The sequence below is a fragment of the Populus trichocarpa genome, chromosome 16 (genome assembly GCF_000002775.5).
Source record: "Populus trichocarpa isolate Nisqually-1 chromosome 16, P.trichocarpa_v4.1, whole genome shotgun sequence".
In the NCBI taxonomy this organism is placed as follows: Eukaryota; Viridiplantae; Streptophyta; class Magnoliopsida; order Malpighiales; family Salicaceae; genus Populus; species Populus trichocarpa.
In genome coordinates, this window is record NC_037300.2 from 14,182,199 (window position 1) to 14,202,540 (window position 20,342).

Below are 20,342 nucleotides of genomic sequence, written 5' to 3' on the forward strand. Positions count from 1 at the left end.
GCATCTCACCACAATACTAAACGAACACATAATAAATAAGGGTTTACTATAAAATGTTAATTAGATAAATAAAATTAACATTTCCATGTTTCAGATGTATGATAAAAAAAAAAAGCTTATAAAATTTGAGATTTTTAATCTGAAAGACAATGTTTAATAATTTTAAGTTACGCCATAAAATAATTATTTTGTTGACTTGTTCAATTTATAAATCCTTTGTTCATCTTAAGTGAAGAGGTCTACATTATTGAAGAGCGCTCTGTATTGCTTTTTAAAACACACACACACACACTACAAAATCTTCCAATTCAAACCTTTTTTTATATATTTTGTTTCCAGAAAAAAAAACAAGAAAAAAAACTGATGCTCTTATTGGGGCACAACCACTGGCATATCACGTTGTGAAACTTGAGGAAATGCAGTGTGCCGGATGGCAATTGAGTGCATATATACATGCTAGGAGCAGCATCAAAATACTGAAATATCACAAGAAATCCATTGGAATTTCCCAGTCATTTTCATTCCTATATATATATATATATAAAACTACATGTACTGGTAAAAATCTTAATTAAATTTAAGTTCGATGCAATAATCAAATATAAAGTTATAACTGTTTTTATTAGATTGTGCGTCGGATGCGTCTATACTTCTTCACGAGTTTTGTCTTATTTATCTCATCCATAAACACATCGGCAACATGTTTCACGTCAATACTGACCAACAATGGAGTATATATATGATGAGAGCAGCATAAAAAACTGAGATATCACAAGTAATTAATCCATTGGAAGTTCCCCAGCCATCCTCACTTCTGTTTCTTTTATCTTTCTAAGTTCCTGATGGCTGTAATTAATTCAAAGTTCTCTCCTCTTCTTCTCCATTTCTGTTGACGCTTAAGGAGTTAACAATTGAATAAGGTGGTTGTCTTAATTTTCGAGGCTTGATGACAGAGAAGGGAGGAGGAGTAGAGGGAAGAGAAATCATACATGGTGTTAACTGGGCTTAGGATGAGAGACCTAATGTTGCTGTTAAGAAGACTGCGCTAATATAGTTTTTGGATAAAACTTAAGAAAAAAGGAAAAGAAAACAGATAAATGAATAATTATAATTTGAGAAATAAATCGGTCATTAATAGGTTGTTTAAGGGGGGAATAAATATTATACACTAAAATTGACAAAACAGTTATGAAGTCTGGACTAGGAAGAATATGCCAAACTTGATTGCAGACCAGACTTGATAAAGTCCAGACTTGAACGTGGATGGTGAAGAGTCTACTTAGTACAAGATCCTTAAAACAAGAAATAAGTGGGCAGTTACATTGAATATGGTGAGTGGATAGCTATTAGAAGTTATCTTAAATAAAGTGAGTGGATAGTTACTATAAGTTATCTTGAATTTCCTTATTTAAAGGAGGCAAAGCAATTGTCACACGTGTGCAGCGTCGTGAAGATCGTCCTCTTAGGTTGGGATCTCTTTGGTGATGGGAAAAATATAAGGAACTTGTTTCTTATCAGTAAGAAAAGGGATGAAATCGCCACTTAATATTTTGATCACTAGAAACTCTAACTGGTCTTATATCCTAGATAAGGGGACTGATTGTATATAGGGAGGACGTATCATCCCTAACACATCTTACCTAAGGTAAAATACATTATTTGTTTGTATGATATAAACTAAGATATTGTTGTGTTTTCTAGCCGTTGATTTGTTAAAGGTTTAAGAAAAGTAATCCTCAATAAGAAGGTCATTATCCTATCAAGTTAAAGTCTAGCCATTCTAGAGTTAAAATATAATTTTGTATTTTTTTTCTTTTTTTATATCGAGAATATGCCTTACATATAACTTTATAATCCTTAATATTGGAACAAACAAAATATTGTTTTTTGGTATTTTTGAAATGCAGACCAAGTTCTCATGGCATTAATAAACTGGTTACTAAATTCAAAAATACAATTAAATATAAAAATACTATTTTTGTGATTTTTTTAATATGCTAAAATATAAAAATATAATTTATTTTGAGAAAGTTGACCATATGCAAATTAAAATAAAAATTATATTTTTGAAAGAAAGATTTTTTTGTAATTTTTTTTTATGAAAGGGAATTGATACATTTAATACCGAAAAAAATATCTTGCGCGTAGGTCACAATTTCAAATATTAAATATGTGAGGGTAGAAAAAGTGAAAAAAATTCAAAATTAATTGCAAAATGATCAAAACTTAAGAATTTATTAAAAATTAAACGACGATCGTGTTTGACAAGACACAAATAACAAGATTTGTATCAAGGCTATTGTAACCATGATATCAATTCCAAATAAATTATCTTTCATGAACTCAAAACCGAACAACGCCAAACATCCACACAAATCTTATTAATTTCACGAACTTCATTCAAATTTCATGCTAATTCAAATAAATCAACACATACCCAAACATAAATCATGAACCAATATTTAACGTCCGAAAAGCAATCACAACCCAAAAATAAACTCGCAATTCAAAGTAATTATCAAACCGAAAACACATATGAACTCAAATCAAATAATCTCAAAACAGTCTAAAAATATACACAATAATAAATAATTTGTCACAAATTTAACAATGTTATAGCAATTTTTCCAAAAAAAAGTTTGAGTTTATAGATCGACCTTACGAAGCGTTTAAGATATCCAGGATACACTAAAGTCAACACTGGAAGACCGCTGGAACAGTGGCACCATCATTGTCGGTGTGTTGATTCTCACGCCGCCGCTACTAGAGGAGCATGGGTTAGTAGATCTAGTACTCCTTTGTCTTCTCTTTGCTCTTACACTGGCGATGAGACAAACAAACATATGAGGAAGAAGATAGATCTAATTCATTGAAGGTTCAATCATTTCTCTCTTTTCTTTATCTGGGTTAATTTCTTTAAATCTGTCACTTTTACTTGCATTTATTGATTATTGTGGAGGCTGAAAGAGAGGATTTCAATTGTGTAGAGACTGTTGGTCTTGTTTTTTGGCCATGTGTGTGAAGGTTGGTTTTGGATTGATTGAGGAGGTTGATGGGTTGAGAGAAATGGAATTTTAAAGAGGAAATCTATTGGGTCTTCGACTGAAGAACACTATGATTTTAAACAATGTTTTTGGATTTTGATGCCAATGAGTGGGGGCTACTGTGGACTGATGGGTGTTACTGTCTATGGGCTGGGAGTGGTTGATGAGGTTCTTGATTATAAGAAGAATTACTGCTGGTTATGACAGCTTGTTGTTAGCTGATAGCTATAGAGAAGGATGGTTCGTAAAGGCGCTGGCATGGTGGGAGGAGATGCAGAAGAGACTATTGATAGTGGTTGCTGGGTGGAAGAAAGATAACGATGTTGCTGGTGGAGATATCTTTGACGTGTGTAGAAGTCAAGAGAAAGGGGATGTTGTAGTTTGTTTGTTACTGGTGGCTGGATCTCATGATGGTTAGCTGGAACGACCATCAACTTTGTTGGTTGGCAGTGAAGAAAAAAATGGTGAATGGGAAATTTGGATGGACAAAGTCTTTGTTTGCAGGTGTTTTGGGTTTTGTCGAAAAAAAATGGTGGTTGCAACTAGTAGGATATGAGATTGAAGAAAGAGAGACAACGAGAATGGAGGCAAAGAGAAGCAGGTTCACGGTGGTTCAACTAAAGAAGGGGGGGTAGGAGTGATAGTTCATCTTCTACGGCTGAGTGATCCCTGTTTTTTCTTTGTAGTTGATGACTAAGTTGTAAAGATAGGGTTAAGGTTTTTTTTTTTTGTATAAGTGTGTGTGGGTTGGAGATATTTTTTTTCTAGTATTTTTTATTTATTTTGTTTTTGTTATGGTCTCATCTCTCTCATTGTGTGAGATTCCTTCACTATTTATAAGCTAAATAACATGTTCTTTTCTTTCCCTCCCAATTGCTTGGCCTTCAAGCCAACTTGTTGACCAAACAACCAAAAATCACTTTGGTTCCTCATTCCCTTTCTTTGCAATTTGGTCCTCTTGTCTGAATATTTTATGTATTTTGAAAATGTTTCGAAAAATAGAGGGTCAAAATTGAGTTATGACAGAAACCAAAAACTACATAACTCAATAACTCAACAAAACAACAACAATTATATTAGAGTTCAATCAAGTTCACAGGATCTTCAAAACTTGTTTATCAAGTAGGCATGTAATTGTAGACTGATAACTAGTAGACGATAACTTGTAGGCGGTAATTCTATTGGTGATTAAACAATAAGATATAACTATGTAGACAACAATCGAGTATATTTGCAATTTACTTTGTAATCAGCAGGCTTGCAATTTCAATTTCATAAATCAAAAATACTAAAAAGATGTTCCATCATCCAGGAGTTTCAATTTATGGATGTAATCAGAGTATGAATCACTATATGAATGTAAGTATTCTTTTTATAACTTATTGAGTTCACTTTACATTCAAGTTGTTTTAATTATTTGGTTACTTTTTTAGTTGAACTATTGTTTGTACGGGAGTGGATTTAATCATATTGATACTCCTGCAACTCTGTAATATAAATTTAAAATTATGTGAGTAGATCTAAGACTGCATCTAGAGTTCAAATCAGTTAACTTAAAACTCCAATTTTAAGTTACAAAGTCTTCTTAATTGAGACAAAAATAAAAGAACCTACATCAAACAAGGGGTTTATTGAAAAAAATATTGTTTAGGATGAAAAATCATAGATGTTTTACAATTTATTTTTCACTTAAGTTTAAGCATAGGGAAAGCTTTACAAATTAACCTGTAAATTATAGATTAGTTTGGTTATTGAGTAATCAAGAGTTGGTTAAGGTTCATTTAATACATCATGAGCAATTAATTAATTTTTTTTAATTATCAAATGAATTGAAATTGAACACAATTATTCAAAGTATGATATTTAAGATACTTATACCATATAATAATAATAATAATAATAATAATAATAATAATAATAATATAGAAACAATAGGATATATTATTTACATGTGATAATTTACATATATTTAAACTTGAGAGCTTTTAATGTTGTCATATGCTCTATCATGATATTATGTATGCTTTTCTTTTCTTTTCTTTTTTTCTAAATTTTTGGAGAGTTAGATCTTTGATTAGTAGGGGATGCATGCAATTTATGTATACATGCATTTGCTTTTCTCATATTATTCTTAGAGGCATACCATGGTCATAAATGAATTGAAAAAAAAAATAGAACACATGCCCCATATTATTTACTTATTTATTTAAATAATAGTTATGAATTTATAATTTTTAAAAAAATTACGTGTAAAAATATGTTTTAAATACCCATTTCAATGAATATTAATGAATCCTTATTTGTACATTCTTTATTATTACGAAGTTAGATTATCATTAATTAATTAGAGAAAAAACATTCTTGCCAACAATATACTTATGGTAAAAATGCAAATACTTGTTTTGCGTTTAATAAATTTATTGCACCAACAAAATATATATATATATATATATATATATATATACATAAAAAAAATCAATGTAACGACCATATTTATTGTTTTAAATTAACAAATTCATTGAACCAAAACTAGAAGCATGAATAATTAAAATGTTTTTAGTTAAAATGTTTTTAATTTTTTTTAAAAGAATTTAATCCTCTCGACACGTTTTCGATTCGTGATTTAAACCTTGTAAAATATAAATTTTATATACAAATCTTATTTAATTTGATTTACAAAACATATCCATTTCTTTTGGAATTCAAGAATTTTGAGGGAGAGTGATATACACACTTTTATGGTGCTACAAGCTAAATGAAAAAAAAAGAAAAAAAAGAGACTTTTATCCTAATAAAGTAGTTATTTATGTTATTGACATTTCACTACAAAATAAATTGTTAATTTATCATAATATTATATTGTCATATTACATCGATATTATCAAAAAAAACTATTTGCATTAGTAACATACTTATTTAGCATATTAGTAATTTTTTTAACTTTTAAATATTATAAGATTTAAATATAAAGAAGGAAATTTTGTTCCTTCATGAAACTTTGGAAAATAAAAAATAATAATAGAAGGAGTGCAAAGATAGAGTAACAGTGGCTGTCATCCACCAGCCCAAGCGCAGCGTCGGGTCTCCAAAAAAAGCATATTCCCAAAATCCAAAGTTGGGCCCAAAGGTTCGTTACGTACCCGTTCATCTACTAAAATAACGCCACGTAATAGCTGTAAAAAAAAAAGCATCACCCGTCACCACTTGTCGACTACAAACCCTTCACGTAAGCATTCATCCACCTGCATAAATAATAAAAAAGGAAAGCAGTGGTAGCCTCACGCTTTCTCCTCGAGAGCTCTCTCTCCTTTTAAATCCTTCCCTAATTCAATCTCGCTCTGCATCCTCTCTAGGTAATCAAAATGCTCTCTATTTTATTTTATTTTAATCAAATTTGGGTTTTTTTGCTCCATTTATTTATGTATTGTAATTACAGAGAAACTTGATTTTCTTTTGCTTAATGTTGTAGGTTTAGGTTTAATTTGATTAATTTTGTAGGATTTCTTTTTGGGGTTTGAATATGAATTTTTTGGGTTTCTTTGGTTTGCTTAATAGAAAATAATATTGGGAATTATGTATGAAATACGTTGATTTTATACATAAAAAATGGTCAAGTTTGCAAATTTTGTTATTGTGGATCTTAATTGGGCTGGTATTTGATTTAATTGAGTTTTATTAATAAAAAACAGAAATTGAATCTGGGTTTTTTTTTCCTGATTTGGCATGTAAGTTTTAGTCTTTGTTTGTTTTGGATTTTGTAACCTAATCCGGTTTGGAGAAGACTTGGAGTATTAATTGTAGAGGAATTTATCTTTCGTTTCCATTCTTTAGTATTATATTAGTGATTCCTGTTCAGTGTAGGTTTTTTGGGTTTCAAAATATGATATTTTGGAGTTTTCTATGATTAAGAGAAATTAATATATGAATGATGAGTGGATGTAATTAAGGTTTAATTTGAATAATTTTATAGGATTTTTTTTAGGGTTTGAATATGAATTTTTGGGGTTTCTTTGGTTTGTTTAATAGATAATATTGGGAATTACGTGTGAAATATGTTGATTTTTATACCTAAAAAAGTAGATATGCTAATTTTTTTTATATAGAAACAATACTGGGAATTGATTAACTAATAGAATAAATTTGTGGTTGTGGTTATTAAATAATTGATGTTTTTTCTTTCTTGTGGGTGTTGTGTTGAATTTTGCAGAATTGACTGACTGATCTTCATGAATTCAAGTACCACTGGAGCATCAACCGTTTCCTGCAAATCAGGAAACAAGAACAACCTTTTCTTCTGGATTCTATTTTGCCTTTTGCCAAAGTTTCTCGGGGCTTTTATTGCATACGTCAACTTCCTTTTGATTAAGGCCATTGATAGGTGTCCCTCAGTAGTTTGTGTCTTGGATACCTGTGGAGAAATCGTGCTTTAGCCGTTATAGATTTGGCCTTCTGCAGTTGGCTTCTGTGGTAGTGGTAGATTTAGGTCAGCTGCAGTTGGCATCCTGGTGATATTTGGCATTTTTGCAAAATGGTTTCCTCTCAATTGCCTGGTTTGACAAAGAACCGGTTGTTGTTTCCCGTTAATCCCTCTGATACTGTAGTATCAGATCATGTTGAACTTGATTTCACTGATGTGTTTGGCCCTTTGCCGTCAATAGATGTGAATTGTGGTGATCCTTTGTCTGTAGGAGATGGTAGTGAGCTTATTTATGATGACCCTGTTGTTGTTCATAACCGGTCACATTCGTTGGTTGGCCCCTCTTCTTATGTTAGCCAATCATTGAAGCTCAGCAAACTTAACTTGCAAGAGACGGAAGATTCATTGGAACTGGTTGAGTGTGTCCTGGACGAGACTATTAAAGAACTAGAGGAGTCTTTCATAGATGATGATGCTGTTGAGAAAGACATGGAGGATGTCAGTGGAGATACTTCGAAGGTTCAAACTGTTGGTATTGAAGATTTTGAGGTTTTGAAGGTTGTTGGGCAGGGTGCATTTGGGAAAGTTTATCAGGTGAGGAAAAAGGGTACACCAGAAATATATGCAATGAAGGTCATGCGGAAGGACAGAATAGTGGAGAAAAATCATGTTGAATACATGAGAGGTGAAAGGGATATTCTAACAAAAATAGATCATCCCTTCATTGTCCAGCTCAAATACTCCTTCCAAGTAACTATCCATCCGATCGTCTGATTACTGCATTGATTTTCTTTAGATCTAACATGCTTCCAGCCTTTAGTGATGAAAGAGATTCTTTTTGAGGAATTACATTTTCATGAAAATCTTTCCAGACAATATAATCTTAATTAGTAAATATGTATTTTCACATTTCTTCTCTTTCCCATTGACACTACTGAACAATATATTTTGTCTGTCACTGCCATGCAGACCAAATATAGGCTATACCTTGTGTTGGATTTCATAAATGGGGGCCACCTTTTTTTCCAGCTCTATAACCATGGCCTTTTCAGGTATCTGAAATCTTGTTGATTTGGATACTTTTTGCTGAAGATTAGAAGTAGATTGATAAATATTAAGATGTGGTTATTCTATTTCAGGGAGGATCTGGCATGTATATATGCTGCTGAGATTGCTTCTGCAGTTTCTCACCTTCATGCAAATGGCATAATGCATAGGGATCTTAAGCCAGAAAATATCCTGCTGGATTCAGATGGCCATGTAATCTCCCCCTCTCTCTCCTTCTATGGACCTGCACGCTCACTCATTGACACATTCATTTCTAAATTAAAAAAACAAACAGATTGTAATGTTTTATACGATCTCTTGTCTAGGCAATGTTGACTGATTTTGGCCTGGCAAAGGAATTTGATGAAAATACAAGATCAAACTCAATGTGTGGAACAGTTGAATATATGGCACCTGAAATTGTTCAGGGAAAGGGTCATGATAAGGCAGCAGATTGGTGGAGTGTGGGAATTCTGTTGTATGAGATGCTAACTGGCAAGGTTGGTTTTCTTCACTAAATCTTATCTAATTTCTCATCATGTTACCCTCCTTCTATGACATATGCTTGTCTCTCAGTTGCTTGCTGAAATTGTTGAAACTTCATCCTGGTGTGTCTTTGTGTGCACCTTTGCTTGCAAAGCATTTTCTTTAATGATTGTGACCCAAGGGTTAGTTCAGATGCCAAGTTTTGGATGTTGTTTGAAAGTGTAAGATGTTGAGAAAATCGCTTGCAATGGCAATGGTGAAAAGTATATACTATCATGTGTATGTTTATGCATATGTTGGATACAAGGTAGTATCCACATTTTCTCCTCATCTTGCTGCCTGTTCATTGTCGATATGAAGTATGAACATCTATGTGCCTGTGGGGTCTGCCATGTCTTTCAATATCAGTTACAGCAGGTTATGTTGCCTAATTATTATGTTTGCTGCCTTTTGCTCTTGCAGCCTCCTTTTATTGGTGGGAATAGAAACAAAATTCAACAGAAAATAGTCAAGGATAAGATCAAGCTGCCATCGTTTTTGTCAAGTGAAGCACACTCTCTGTTGAAAGGGGTAAATTTTATGTTCTTATATATCATTTTTGGGGCTTGAATTTTGGTTGTAGTTTGCACAAAAATAAAAGGGAATGAAATAAAATAAAAGATCAAAAGGAGAGAAGCAAACGTCGTTTTGACATAACTGTTTTTCTTTAATTTTCCTGTTTAAGATGTACTGACACCCAATTCTTTATTAGAGAATCTTACCGATGGTGTTTGGTTTTGGGTTGGAGGAGGGGGAGAGTTAGGATTGGAAGGGCGTCTGAGGTACTGATTATGATATTCTTTACTAACACTAAAGCTAAGAGAACTTGTTTGGTTTTGTTTTAGCTCTTAAACAAGGATGCCGCCAAGCGCTTAGGAAGTGGATCATTGGGAAGTGAAGAGATTAAGCGACACAAGTGGTTCAAGCCAATCAACTGGAAGAAATTGGATGCCAGGGAGATCCAGCCCAGTTTCCGTCCAGAAGTGGCTGGGAAGCATTGCATAGCTAACTTCGATAAGTGTTGGACTGACATGAAATTATCAGATTCTCCAGCTGCCAGTCCCAAGACGAATACCAATCCCTTTGTGAACTTCACTTATGTTAGGCCTGCGGCCTCTTTCCTTAAACAGAATAGCCCCCTATGTTAGAGAGCCATACATCAGATCACTGCTTCATCTCCCAAGATATGTGGTTTGAGCTTGAAGAAGTTTATTTATGAAGTGTCAAGATATCATTTCGTGAGTTTTTGCAAAGAATGCTTTGCCTATGGACAGAATGTATTTCTTCTGTTGGATTATGTTGTCTTGTATCTGCTAGTCTTTTTGAAACATGTAACTACATCATGGTTTGTGGATGTTGTCTCGCCTTTAAATTAATGAATTAAAGCGCTAATGCTAGGGTTCCTGCTTCCCAGTATGCTCTATCTTGTTTTTTCTTTCCCAATGGTAAATTAACGGTCTTGTTTGCTTATTCATATGTTTTAGCTATGTGGTGGACTATAAAACAGAATTGAAGGCATTTTATACAGTGAAAAGGTATGATTTGCAAGTTTACGAGTTTATCCTTCATGGGTAAGCCCAAAGTTGTCTTGTTCAAAGGAAAGAAGGCAACCAAACAAAACCTTTGGCCCATTATCAGTTTGTGAAATACAATAGGCAGGGAACGTGGGGGTGTGTCTTTGTCCACGAATTTCCTTCTCAGTGGATAAATTTGTGTATGGCATGTAGCAAAAGATCAGCCTTTGCTGACATAAAATGTGTTCTTGAGAAACTGAGTTGAGCTCACAACATTAGAGCTGTCTCCCTTCTAAAGTAGCACCATGGCTTCTCTGATATCTCCAGTGACACCTGCACCTCAGCAGAATCCTAAAATTATTTGCTTTTCTACTTTCAAGCCCAATTTCCATAATGATATTTCTTCATTCACTAACCGTTTGAAAGGTAACTCAGGCAGGTGTAAAGCTTTCTTTGGCAATATCCCGGATGATTTATTGGAGAACACTCTTCAACTGGACCAATTCTCAGTTTTTCAATCTGGGTTGGTGCAATTTCAGAGTGTGACTGAGGAACTCTCAGATACTCAGAAATGGGGTCTTCTGGTTTTTGCTGGGGTGGCATGGATTTACTTGACTGCAAGGCCTGGTATTCTCATAGGTGCCATCGATGCATACCTTCTGGCTCCTTTGCAACTTGGTTTGGACAGTTTGAGTGGAAGGAGGAACCTGAAGAGGAGTGATTTCCTGGTTGGGGATAAATTGGGAGAAGGTTCTTTTGGTGTTGTTTATTCTGGGGTGGTTGTTCCAAGGAATGCAACTGTAGACGAGAAGGTGCCGAAGACGGGGACAGGAAGAGCATTGCAATTGAGTACGAGGTTCAAAGAAAAGGTTATACTAAAGAAGGTAACTTCTTTTTTTCCTTGCATAATTGAACACGAGTACACAACTGCTTTCCCTTCTCTATCATTGATATACATCCTTGAAAGATTCAAAGAATTTCAGTTCTTAAAGAGTAAACTGCAATCAAAAGATGAGTTCTTATTCTTATACCTGGTCTTCTCCATGTATATAGTTTCTCAACTTTCTGAAATGTGTGGATGTGATGGTGATATTAATGGGAATGTGCAGGTGAAGGTTGGAGTCACAGGAGCAGAACAATTCGGCGAATATGAGGAGTGGTTTAATTACAGGCTGTCAAGAGCAGCTCCTGAAACTTGTGCTAAGTTCCTTGGAAGTTTTGTTGCTGAATCTGACAGAACAAGTTCACAATTTACAAAGGGTGGAAAATGGCTTGTTTGGAAATTTGAGGTATTTCAGCCAGCTGGAAATCTTCCAAGAACTTTCGAAACACTAGATAAAAAGTCTTTCCTGTTCAACTTCCTAATGTGTTGCTAGTTTTTTACATAGGAGTTTGAATGGTGTTAATATTCAAATACCAGTGAACTTCTGCAGCTTCATTTATTTTGGATCTTTGAATATTTTCTAATTCACTTAGCTTCATCAATTCAATCTTGATGCACAGAATGTTTTACAGTTCTGGATCCATTAAATGACGCAACAGTTGCCCCATTCACTAATTACAGGGTTGTTCGTCTGACAGGGAGATCAAACCCTTGGCGATTACATGAAAGATCGCAACTTCCCTTTTAACTTGGAGTCCATCATGTTTGGAAGGGTCCTGCAAGGAGTTGATTCTGTTAAACGAAGTGCATTGATCATCAAACAAATAATGCGCCAAATTATTACTTCGCTTAAGAAAATCCATGATACTGGGATTGTTCACAGGGACGTAAAGCCAGCCAACATAGTGGTGACAAAGAAGGGAAAGATTAAGCTCATAGATTTTGGGGCAGCCACTGACCTCCGGATTGGCAAGAACTACATACCTGATCAAAGTCTGCTTGATCCGGACTATTGTCCACCTGAACTATTTGTGCTGCCAGAGGAGACACCAAGTCCTCCACCTGAGCCAGTTGCTGCCCTTCTTTCTCCAATTTTATGGCAGGTACTCAACTATCCAATCTCTTCTCCACATGAAACCAGGTGTACCGATTTTTCACTAACTTTTGCAAGTGTATTATTGAAATCACAACAAATGCTGTTAATTGATGAGGTTAAAAAGTTCGTTGGTTTTTAATGTATCAAAGTCATCTATGTCTTAATGAGGTTTCAGATTCTAAGCTGATCTGTTGACAGACTTTGTCTTTTAACTGAAATTTTCTAGAATGCTGAATGAGATTTGCAACCATTGCTGCAGTTAAACAGCCCTGATCTATTTGATTCATACTCTGCCGGGATTGTTCTCCTGCAAATGGCAATACCAAGCTTAAGGCCTGTATCAGGCTTGAAGAATTTCAATACAGAAATAAAGAAAGCTAGATATGACTTGAATATATGGAGGGAGAGCACTCGATTGAGGCCAGACTTGACAATTCTTGAACTTGACTCAGGTAGAGGGTGGGATCTAGCTACAAAACTGATTTCAGAAAGAGGTTATCTTGGAAGGGGACGTTTATCAGCAGCTGCAGCTCTAAGGCATCCTTATTTCTTGTTGGGGGGTGATCAGGCAGCCACAGTTCTTTCGAAGCTTAGCTTAACAAAATAGATACCGTCTTGATGATTTGAGTCTATATTCTGCTCCATTAAATCTTTCATTTTCATTTCTTTGTACATATTTTATATCTTTTTTCCTTGCATCAGTAATTCTCATAGCATAACATGTCAATCAGGCCTGCCATATACAATATTGGGGTCTCTCTGATGGATGTTACTTGGTGAATCATCCCACCAAGAAAATCTCAACTAATTAATGAATTGAAATTGGTGATATGTTGTTAATCATCCGTTTGTCTTCATTTTGATTGAAGGTTATCCTTGGGGTCTCCTAAAACCCAGAAACAATTTACCTCATGGTTCTGCTGCTATTCAGACCCCGTGGATCTGTCTCAAATCATTATATTGCTAGCATTGCATGATAGAAGACTCAAGAGAAAATGCTCCTAAAAATCCAGGTTATGAGACCAAACTTTCACATCCTGTTCCCTTTTTATTCGATAATGAGAACGTGGAAGAGGCTCAACACTGTGAACTGCTTGATTTCTATTTTGTGAACATTGCTGTTTCTGCAGTCTGTGGCCATGGTAATTGATTACTTATTGTATGCACATAGCTCTCTCAATTTTTTTTTGTGGCCCTTGGGTGCTATAAGAACAGCCTAAAAGGCCGCATTTCCATTTATAGATATCTAGTTAGGATGGAGTTTTCTTAAGATAAAAAAAAATTTCTTGTCTCTTTGCAATAAAATTGCTCATTCCAGCTTCTGCTAATCTTCTGGCCTTCTGCAATCTGTTTGTCTTCTCTATGTATATCATTGTGACCATCATTAACTAAGTAACATCAATTTATGTATGAGGCCTACCATGCCTTTTTAATAGTCTATCATGCCATGTCTGAGTAAAAACTGATTTATGCTGAACTTTACCAGCCAGTGCTAGCACATTGTAATTTTTTAGTGGACATGCGATAAAACAATTAGGAATATATTGGAGATAACTTGCAAACATACAAAGAAAACAAGTGCTGGACTATTTTTCTGAGAAATTCAGAGGAAAATCAATTGAATCGTTTCTTGCTAAATCTGACTAATCTACAATGGTTTCTGTATGACTTGCTGGAAACAGCTATCAATTTAGCTACTTAATTATCTCTATTCATGCACAACTGCCTGAACTAATACAACCGACAAAAACCAAGGACATAGAAACTAAAGAACATCTTAGAAACAATGGTGACTAAGACAGCTGAGCATAAGGTGCCAATCCTTAGCACTGGAATCATACAGCTGATGGGTTAAAAGCGCGGCGGAAGAGGGTAGTCAAATCCTAGACAGAACCTGATGAACATCAGCCAAACCATCGGGCAGTCCTAGTATGCCCATATGGCAAGTTTATTACTAATATGCACGTGGTAATGTCAATAATTTCATTCAGAATCCTCCTTCCAGATGTTCTGTGAGCCAACCAAGGAAGATGAAGATCATCTTTATGATAGATTATTATGATGGAAGATACTTTCAAATTTAGGCTGTGGGAATGGATTGTGGGTCTGTTTTGTTGAGTTCTTCGTCTTTTTTAAGCTTTTAATCTTGCAGCATGAAAGCCGGAATATGTTTTTGTTACTAGTGACTAGAATCCGAGGAAGTGGGACATAATACAGAGACTGACAAGAAAGAACTTTGTAACAGACAACTTCAAAGGAAAAACCCAAGTGGAGGAGATAAAATTGCTTGTCTGATAATACAATAACAGCTTGTAAAGCCATTTTCTTTATTTAATACCACCGTATTCATGAGGGTGTATTATCATAACCACTGTACTTCTTCCTTTTCCTGTTGTGACCGATCAACTACTTTTACAAATCATCATGGTAGAGGAATGCCTCTAAAGGATTCCTCTTCTTGCAGCCCCATTTGCATTTCCATGAACACATGGAATTGACGATTGCGACTCGTGTTGAATGGAGGGAAATGATGTTTGTTGTGGAAGGAGATTTTGATAGAACAATTGCATATCCATCATCCATGTAGTCTGTCCCGTCAGGGAAAAGCTGCCACAGAAGGCTCCCAGCTCCACTCCCACCTCTCTTGGTTGAGTTCAAGAGGGTCTTGTACACTGTGTTAATTAGTGTGTCGCGGAATGATGAGTTGTATCCAGGATCTTTTGAAGATACACCAAACTCAGCGAACACAACCGGCATTCCCAGATATTTCTCAGCATCCTCTATGTGAGCTTCCATCCATGACTTGGTGAATTGGATATGAGAATCCGTAATTGTTTGCGAAATCCTTCATCCATAGATTTAATCATTTGTTTAGATCCTAAATGAGAACAAGTTTTCTTTGTCATTGCTGTGCAGCGAGTACTTACCAGGAGTCTGCATATATGTGAACAGAAGCAAAATCAACACCAAGAACCTGATGGTTCCTGATAAAGTCGGTTCCAACTTGCGTAGCATACGAGTTTGGATTGAACTGAGCCCTATCAGGAGCCGATGGTCCATAAAATCCCTCCAATCCAATCTCTACTAAGTGCTTTGCGTCCATGCTCTTCACATATACTGCCATGTCTGTTATCCATGACTACAAAAACAAAGACATCCATTTGCTTCAGAATCGATGGCATAAACAGAATTCTTCCTCAAAGCACTACCAGCTACAGGAATATATTGTATAGCTGCAATGCAAAATCAAGTGTCGAAGATCAACAAACCTGCAGTTTATCGCCAGAGGGATCTGAGGTGCATCGAGGTTCATTCATCAGCTCCCAAGCAAATATTGTAGGGTCATCCTTGTAGGTTATGTTTGTGATCGTATTGACTCTATTCAATACCGCCTGCATTCAGTGAATTAAGAAACTGTAAGACCAACTGTGAGATGGATTAATCTTCTGAATTCGATATTAGATTGCACAAAAAAAAAATATTGGTTGGAGCAGTGGTCTGAAAGTTGCCTTGACATGAGCCTTGTAGTAGCTTCTGAGAGTTGGATGAGAGAAGAAATCATCATCAGATGTCAAATTAAGGCCAGAAGCTTTTCCCCATTTAACATATTGTGCTTTTCCACCATATGCATCCCAATTGTTAGCCAATGATAATATGAGCCTGATCTTGTACTTATTTGCTTCACTGACCACAAAATCCAGGGCCTGCAGCTCAAACAAAATTATGACACATAATAAAGAATGCATACCAAAATAACTTTGGCATCCTAGCTATCAGTAGCCTTTGTAAGCTCAGAAACCAGGTAACAGTTAGAAATACCTTGAAAACATCTTCATCATAAACACCTGGAGATTTTTGAAGAGCTCTCCATTGACCATCATTAAAAGCCCAAGTCCTGCAAACTGATAGACCAACTGAGGATGCTTTTTGGAAAACCTCAGTGACCTTTCCTCTGGTAGATTGATCAGCAGCAAACACCATCAGCCAGTATGTGTTAAATCCATTGACATAGAAAGGTTGGTCATTGATCACAAACTGGTTTCCTTTCTTTGCCACCATTAGCCATTCATCTTCTTCCACATCATTCAACTCATAAACCCTGCACATTTGAATAATCAAAGCATAAACGTAAGAATCATGTTTTACAGAAAATTAAATGAATTTCTTTTTTTTGTCTTCCTTTATGTTTACCCTTGACTTGAGCTAGAAGATGGTAGATGATTGTCTACTTCCTCCACCATTGTTTTAAATTGTTCATCATCCATAACACCAGAGCTGCTGCATTTTGAACTTTCATTAAGAAGAATAAAAACGGACACTAAGAAAATGATCTTGAACCCAAATACCCTCTTGTGGGTATCCATAGTATTGAGTCAGCAAACCAAGGGTTGCACACCCCTCTTCACTGGACCCCCCATATTTATATGCATGGCCATCTAAGGCTGTAGCAGAAACTGTGATATGCAAGAAGAGTGTTGAAGAGGGGATCTACACCATGGCTTTAAATCCAAGAAAATTTCAATTCTTATACTTTCTCTGCCATTTTCTTTTCTTCCAAACACAGATACATAGATGGATATACACAAGCAAAAGCTACAGACCTAGGTCTAGTTGCATACTTAAACAAGGCTTCAGGTATGACTCCTAAGGTAAGTTTTAAGGGTCCTACAAGAAAATGAGACCCTTTTAAACCTAGATAACTTGTAGTTCAGATGACACTGACATTACTTCAAGGTCACTGCATCTTTCTTGAAGAACATGTTGACATGTCCTAAAACCAACAAACTAGATTGGTCTCTACACACACATATACATAGACAAACACGGAAGAAATAAATCCATGGAAAGAAAGACGAAATCGATGCATGCCATTTCTCTGCAAAAAGCAATCTGGAGAGTAGGAGATTGAAGAAGTATATTGGAGCTGGTAAGCAGGTGAGCAGAACTAAGCTGATCTGTTGCAAGCTTAACTTGAATGTTTCATATATATATGGCAGACCTAGAAAAAATCCTGTTAAGTAGCCTGGCAACCTTTGATTGTCCAAACACATAACCTGTCTGATTTATCAACTATCATATGCTTTTTGTTTCTGTCCTGTTTTTGGGTCAAATTAACATATCTGTGCTCTGTTGCAGTCTCAAAGTTCCCATTAACATTGGATTAATCAAACTTGAAATTCAACTGGAAAAAACTATCTTTAACTTTGAAGTAGCAAAAGGTAGCTCCCAAGGAATCTGAGGTCCTGCTTTAATCATAACAACGTATTTGATATCATTATGTATCCTGGTATGGCTTCGAGAGTTTATATTTTTGCATCATTTTGCTTTGTTTTTATTGAATCAAAAACCTAACATTGGATTAATCAAACTTGAAATTCAAAATTTTCAGGGAAGATATGAGCTGAATTCAGCCATCAGAAGCTTAGATTTCGATCCCTTGTTTTTTTATAATGAAAAAAAAAAAAGTCTACCATGCAAAATGTTGTATCTTAGCCCAGTTTTTTTTTTTTAGAACTATTTTTGTTGGCCCATTATGAAGCACTCATCTTGCATGGCTCTGGTATTTTTCTATTTCTATCTGGGCCTTGCTAGAATTGTCACCCAAAAGTTCAGGATTTTTCTTGTTTTTCTTGTTTTTATCGAATTATTGCACCCCTGTTGTTAGAGAGGCTACTGCCATTCTTGAAGGTTGTTTTAATCAAATCCCATTGACTAGTTGATGGAGTCAAATCCAAGTGACACATGGTTGAGTAATTTTTAAATAAAAAACAATATAATTTTAAAGTTGACCTAATAAAACAATTACCCAAACCTTGAATGAGATTTATTATTAAGACTCGTGCGCACCTGTGTTCTGCCAATTATTAACAATATCAATTAACATGAAATATAGGGACTAGGGAGAGGGTTTTTCATTGTAACACTAGTTATAATTGACTGTGGATTGCTATAATAAGATTATAATTTTATAATAGAAGGCTTTATGATAAGGGTAGTTTGGTCTTTTCAAGATGTTTATTGGTCATTAAAAAATTATTTGGGGGTATATTAGTCTTTTTCAAATTATTTGGACAGTAAAAATACACTTTTATCCTCAAGATCAACAAAATTCAGAACTATTGACCAAGGGTTTTCGCTCATATGTTTTTTTCTCTCATTTCGGTCCTCATTCTTTGATTTTTAATTTTTTTTCTTGTCCCTTTTGTTAAAGTTTTGTTAACTTTCAATTTCATCCTTCATTCAAAGTTTATATTGTTTTATTTTTTTCAATTTGACCCTCATTTTTTTTATTTTGTTAAAGTTATTTTTCAATTTCATTTAACCCTCCAATTGAAATTTTTTATTTGCCCTCAAATTTATTTTTTATTTTAATTTTTATCATCATTCTTTTAATTATAAATTTTTTAGATCCTTTTGTGTATTTGATTTATTTTTCTTATTTCATCATTCGACATTTGATTTGTTGGGGACTGAGCTTCATGTTTTTTTCATTTCTAATGCTTCCGGTCTAAAAACCCGAGTCACAAGTTTGAAAAATTAATGTCGTTCGATATTTTTTTTTAATCATTTTCTTTTACCATCTTATCATTTTACATTAGTTTTTTTTTTAAAAAAAGATTGATTTTGTGATTATCTTTAAATTTGTTTCTATAAATTTATCCCGGTTTCATGATTTAGGTCACAGGTTTTTCAGGTTTTTTTTTAATACAAGTTTTTTTTTATAATTGTTTTGTTTGTATTTGATTTTTGAAGATATTATTCTAATTCAGCTATAATGTTTTTTGTTTATAAAAATGAACTTTATTTTTCAAAATAAAAAATATTTATTTTTAAATAATATTTATGATATGTTCCTTGTGTAATATATATTTTAGAGTATGAGTTTATTCAATTAGTTTCATTTGTGTTTCTATTTCTATTATCATATTATCATTTATTGAATTAAATAAACAAGTTCAACAAACACAACCAAATAAATATTTTATTTTGTGTGGTTTAATATCTTGATTTACGTTCATTTCTCAGATTTTCTAATTTCTCTTTTAGTTATTTATTTAATATTCTTGCATGTGCTTTTGATATATATTTTGAATTTTTTATATAAAAACACATAAAAAAGCCAACATACCCGATATTTTTTTAAAAATAAAATTTATAACCCACAAATCGCGGTTTAAATAGCTAGTCAAGGATTAAAGTTAATTTGACTTATGTTGTACATCAAAATTTTTTTATTTTTTTTCCTTTGGCAGGCCATGATTAATAGAAACTTGGCTAATTTGTTCATTATTTTACATGTAGCGTACAAAAATAAAAAAATAGGCAATTAGTCAATATTATTTACACTACAAGTTAAAAAAAAAAATAATAATCATCAAAGGTTGAAAACCACTTTCACCTACTATCTATCGTCATATGCACAATAAATAAATAAAATAAATAAATAAATAAATAAAAACTTTTCGTGGTTCCTATCAATTGCAAGAGGGTGGAGCCCTTATGGATGCTGACTAGTGGCATGCATGTCTAACAAGAAATATAATTCCACTTAACAAATTACATATGGAAAACATTTTCACTTTTATTATTATTATTATTATCAATCTATTAAAATATATATATATATATATATATATATATATATATATATATATAAACAGGGTTTAATGCATTGAATTTTATTCAAGATTCTCAAATAAAATGCCAAACAACTAATCATCTATAGAAAAATGATAAAAGAGCGAAAAATTCATCACAGCTTGGTGGGGGGAAGGGCCTCAAATACCAAACGCGTTAAAACGGTATGATTTGAACG

The 20,342-nt window shown here is 34.1% G+C and overlaps 3 protein-coding genes and 1 long non-coding RNA gene across 5 annotated transcripts; 3 read left to right on the forward strand and 1 right to left on the reverse strand.

The window, feature by feature from the left end:
• The first annotated feature begins 6,243 nt into the window (after positions 1-6,243).
• On the forward strand, positions 6,244-10,449 carry LOC7472485 (serine/threonine-protein kinase AtPK1/AtPK6). 2 transcript variants are annotated; one of them, XM_024588191.2, is made up of 7 exons: positions 6,244-6,397; positions 7,252-8,211; positions 8,431-8,513; positions 8,601-8,721; positions 8,835-9,008; positions 9,457-9,564; positions 9,746-10,449. In XM_024588191.2, exons 2-7 carry the CDS (start codon positions 7,573-7,575, stop codon positions 9,794-9,796), a joined length of 1,176 nt encoding a protein of 391 aa, XP_024443959.1. In that variant the 5' UTR covers positions 6,244-6,397; positions 7,252-7,572; the 3' UTR covers positions 9,797-10,449. The 2 variants fall into 2 exon arrangements, with proteins under 2 accessions (XP_024443959.1, XP_002323086.1); XM_002323050.4 differs by having other exon boundaries at positions 9,879-10,449.
• Positions 10,450-10,583: 134 nt separating this feature from the next.
• Positions 10,584-13,369, forward strand: LOC7482603 (serine/threonine-protein kinase STN8, chloroplastic). Its single transcript, XM_002323051.4, has 4 exons — positions 10,584-11,431; positions 11,657-11,836; positions 12,129-12,533; positions 12,786-13,369. Exons 1-4 carry the CDS (start codon positions 10,853-10,855, stop codon positions 13,131-13,133), a joined length of 1,512 nt encoding a protein of 503 aa, XP_002323087.2. The 5' UTR covers positions 10,584-10,852; the 3' UTR covers positions 13,134-13,369.
• A 1,407-nt stretch (positions 13,370-14,776) lies between these two features.
• Positions 14,777-17,165, reverse strand: LOC7482604 (mannan endo-1,4-beta-mannosidase 6). Its single transcript, XM_024588192.2, has 6 exons — positions 16,718-17,165; positions 16,346-16,625; positions 16,036-16,230; positions 15,796-15,918; positions 15,454-15,665; positions 14,777-15,371 (listed from the first exon to the last, which is right to left on the reverse strand). The coding sequence occupies exons 1-6, from the start codon at positions 16,888-16,890 to the stop codon at positions 14,939-14,941; spliced, it is 1,416 nt and encodes a 471-aa protein (XP_024443960.1). The 5' UTR covers positions 16,891-17,165; the 3' UTR covers positions 14,777-14,938.
• A 153-nt stretch (positions 17,166-17,318) lies between these two features.
• Positions 17,319-18,199, forward strand: LOC112324567 (uncharacterized). Its single transcript, XR_002978534.2, has 2 exons — positions 17,319-17,461; positions 17,663-18,199. It is a non-coding gene; the product is annotated as an uncharacterized LOC112324567 (long non-coding RNA).
• Positions 18,200-20,342: the final 2,143 nt, after the last annotated feature.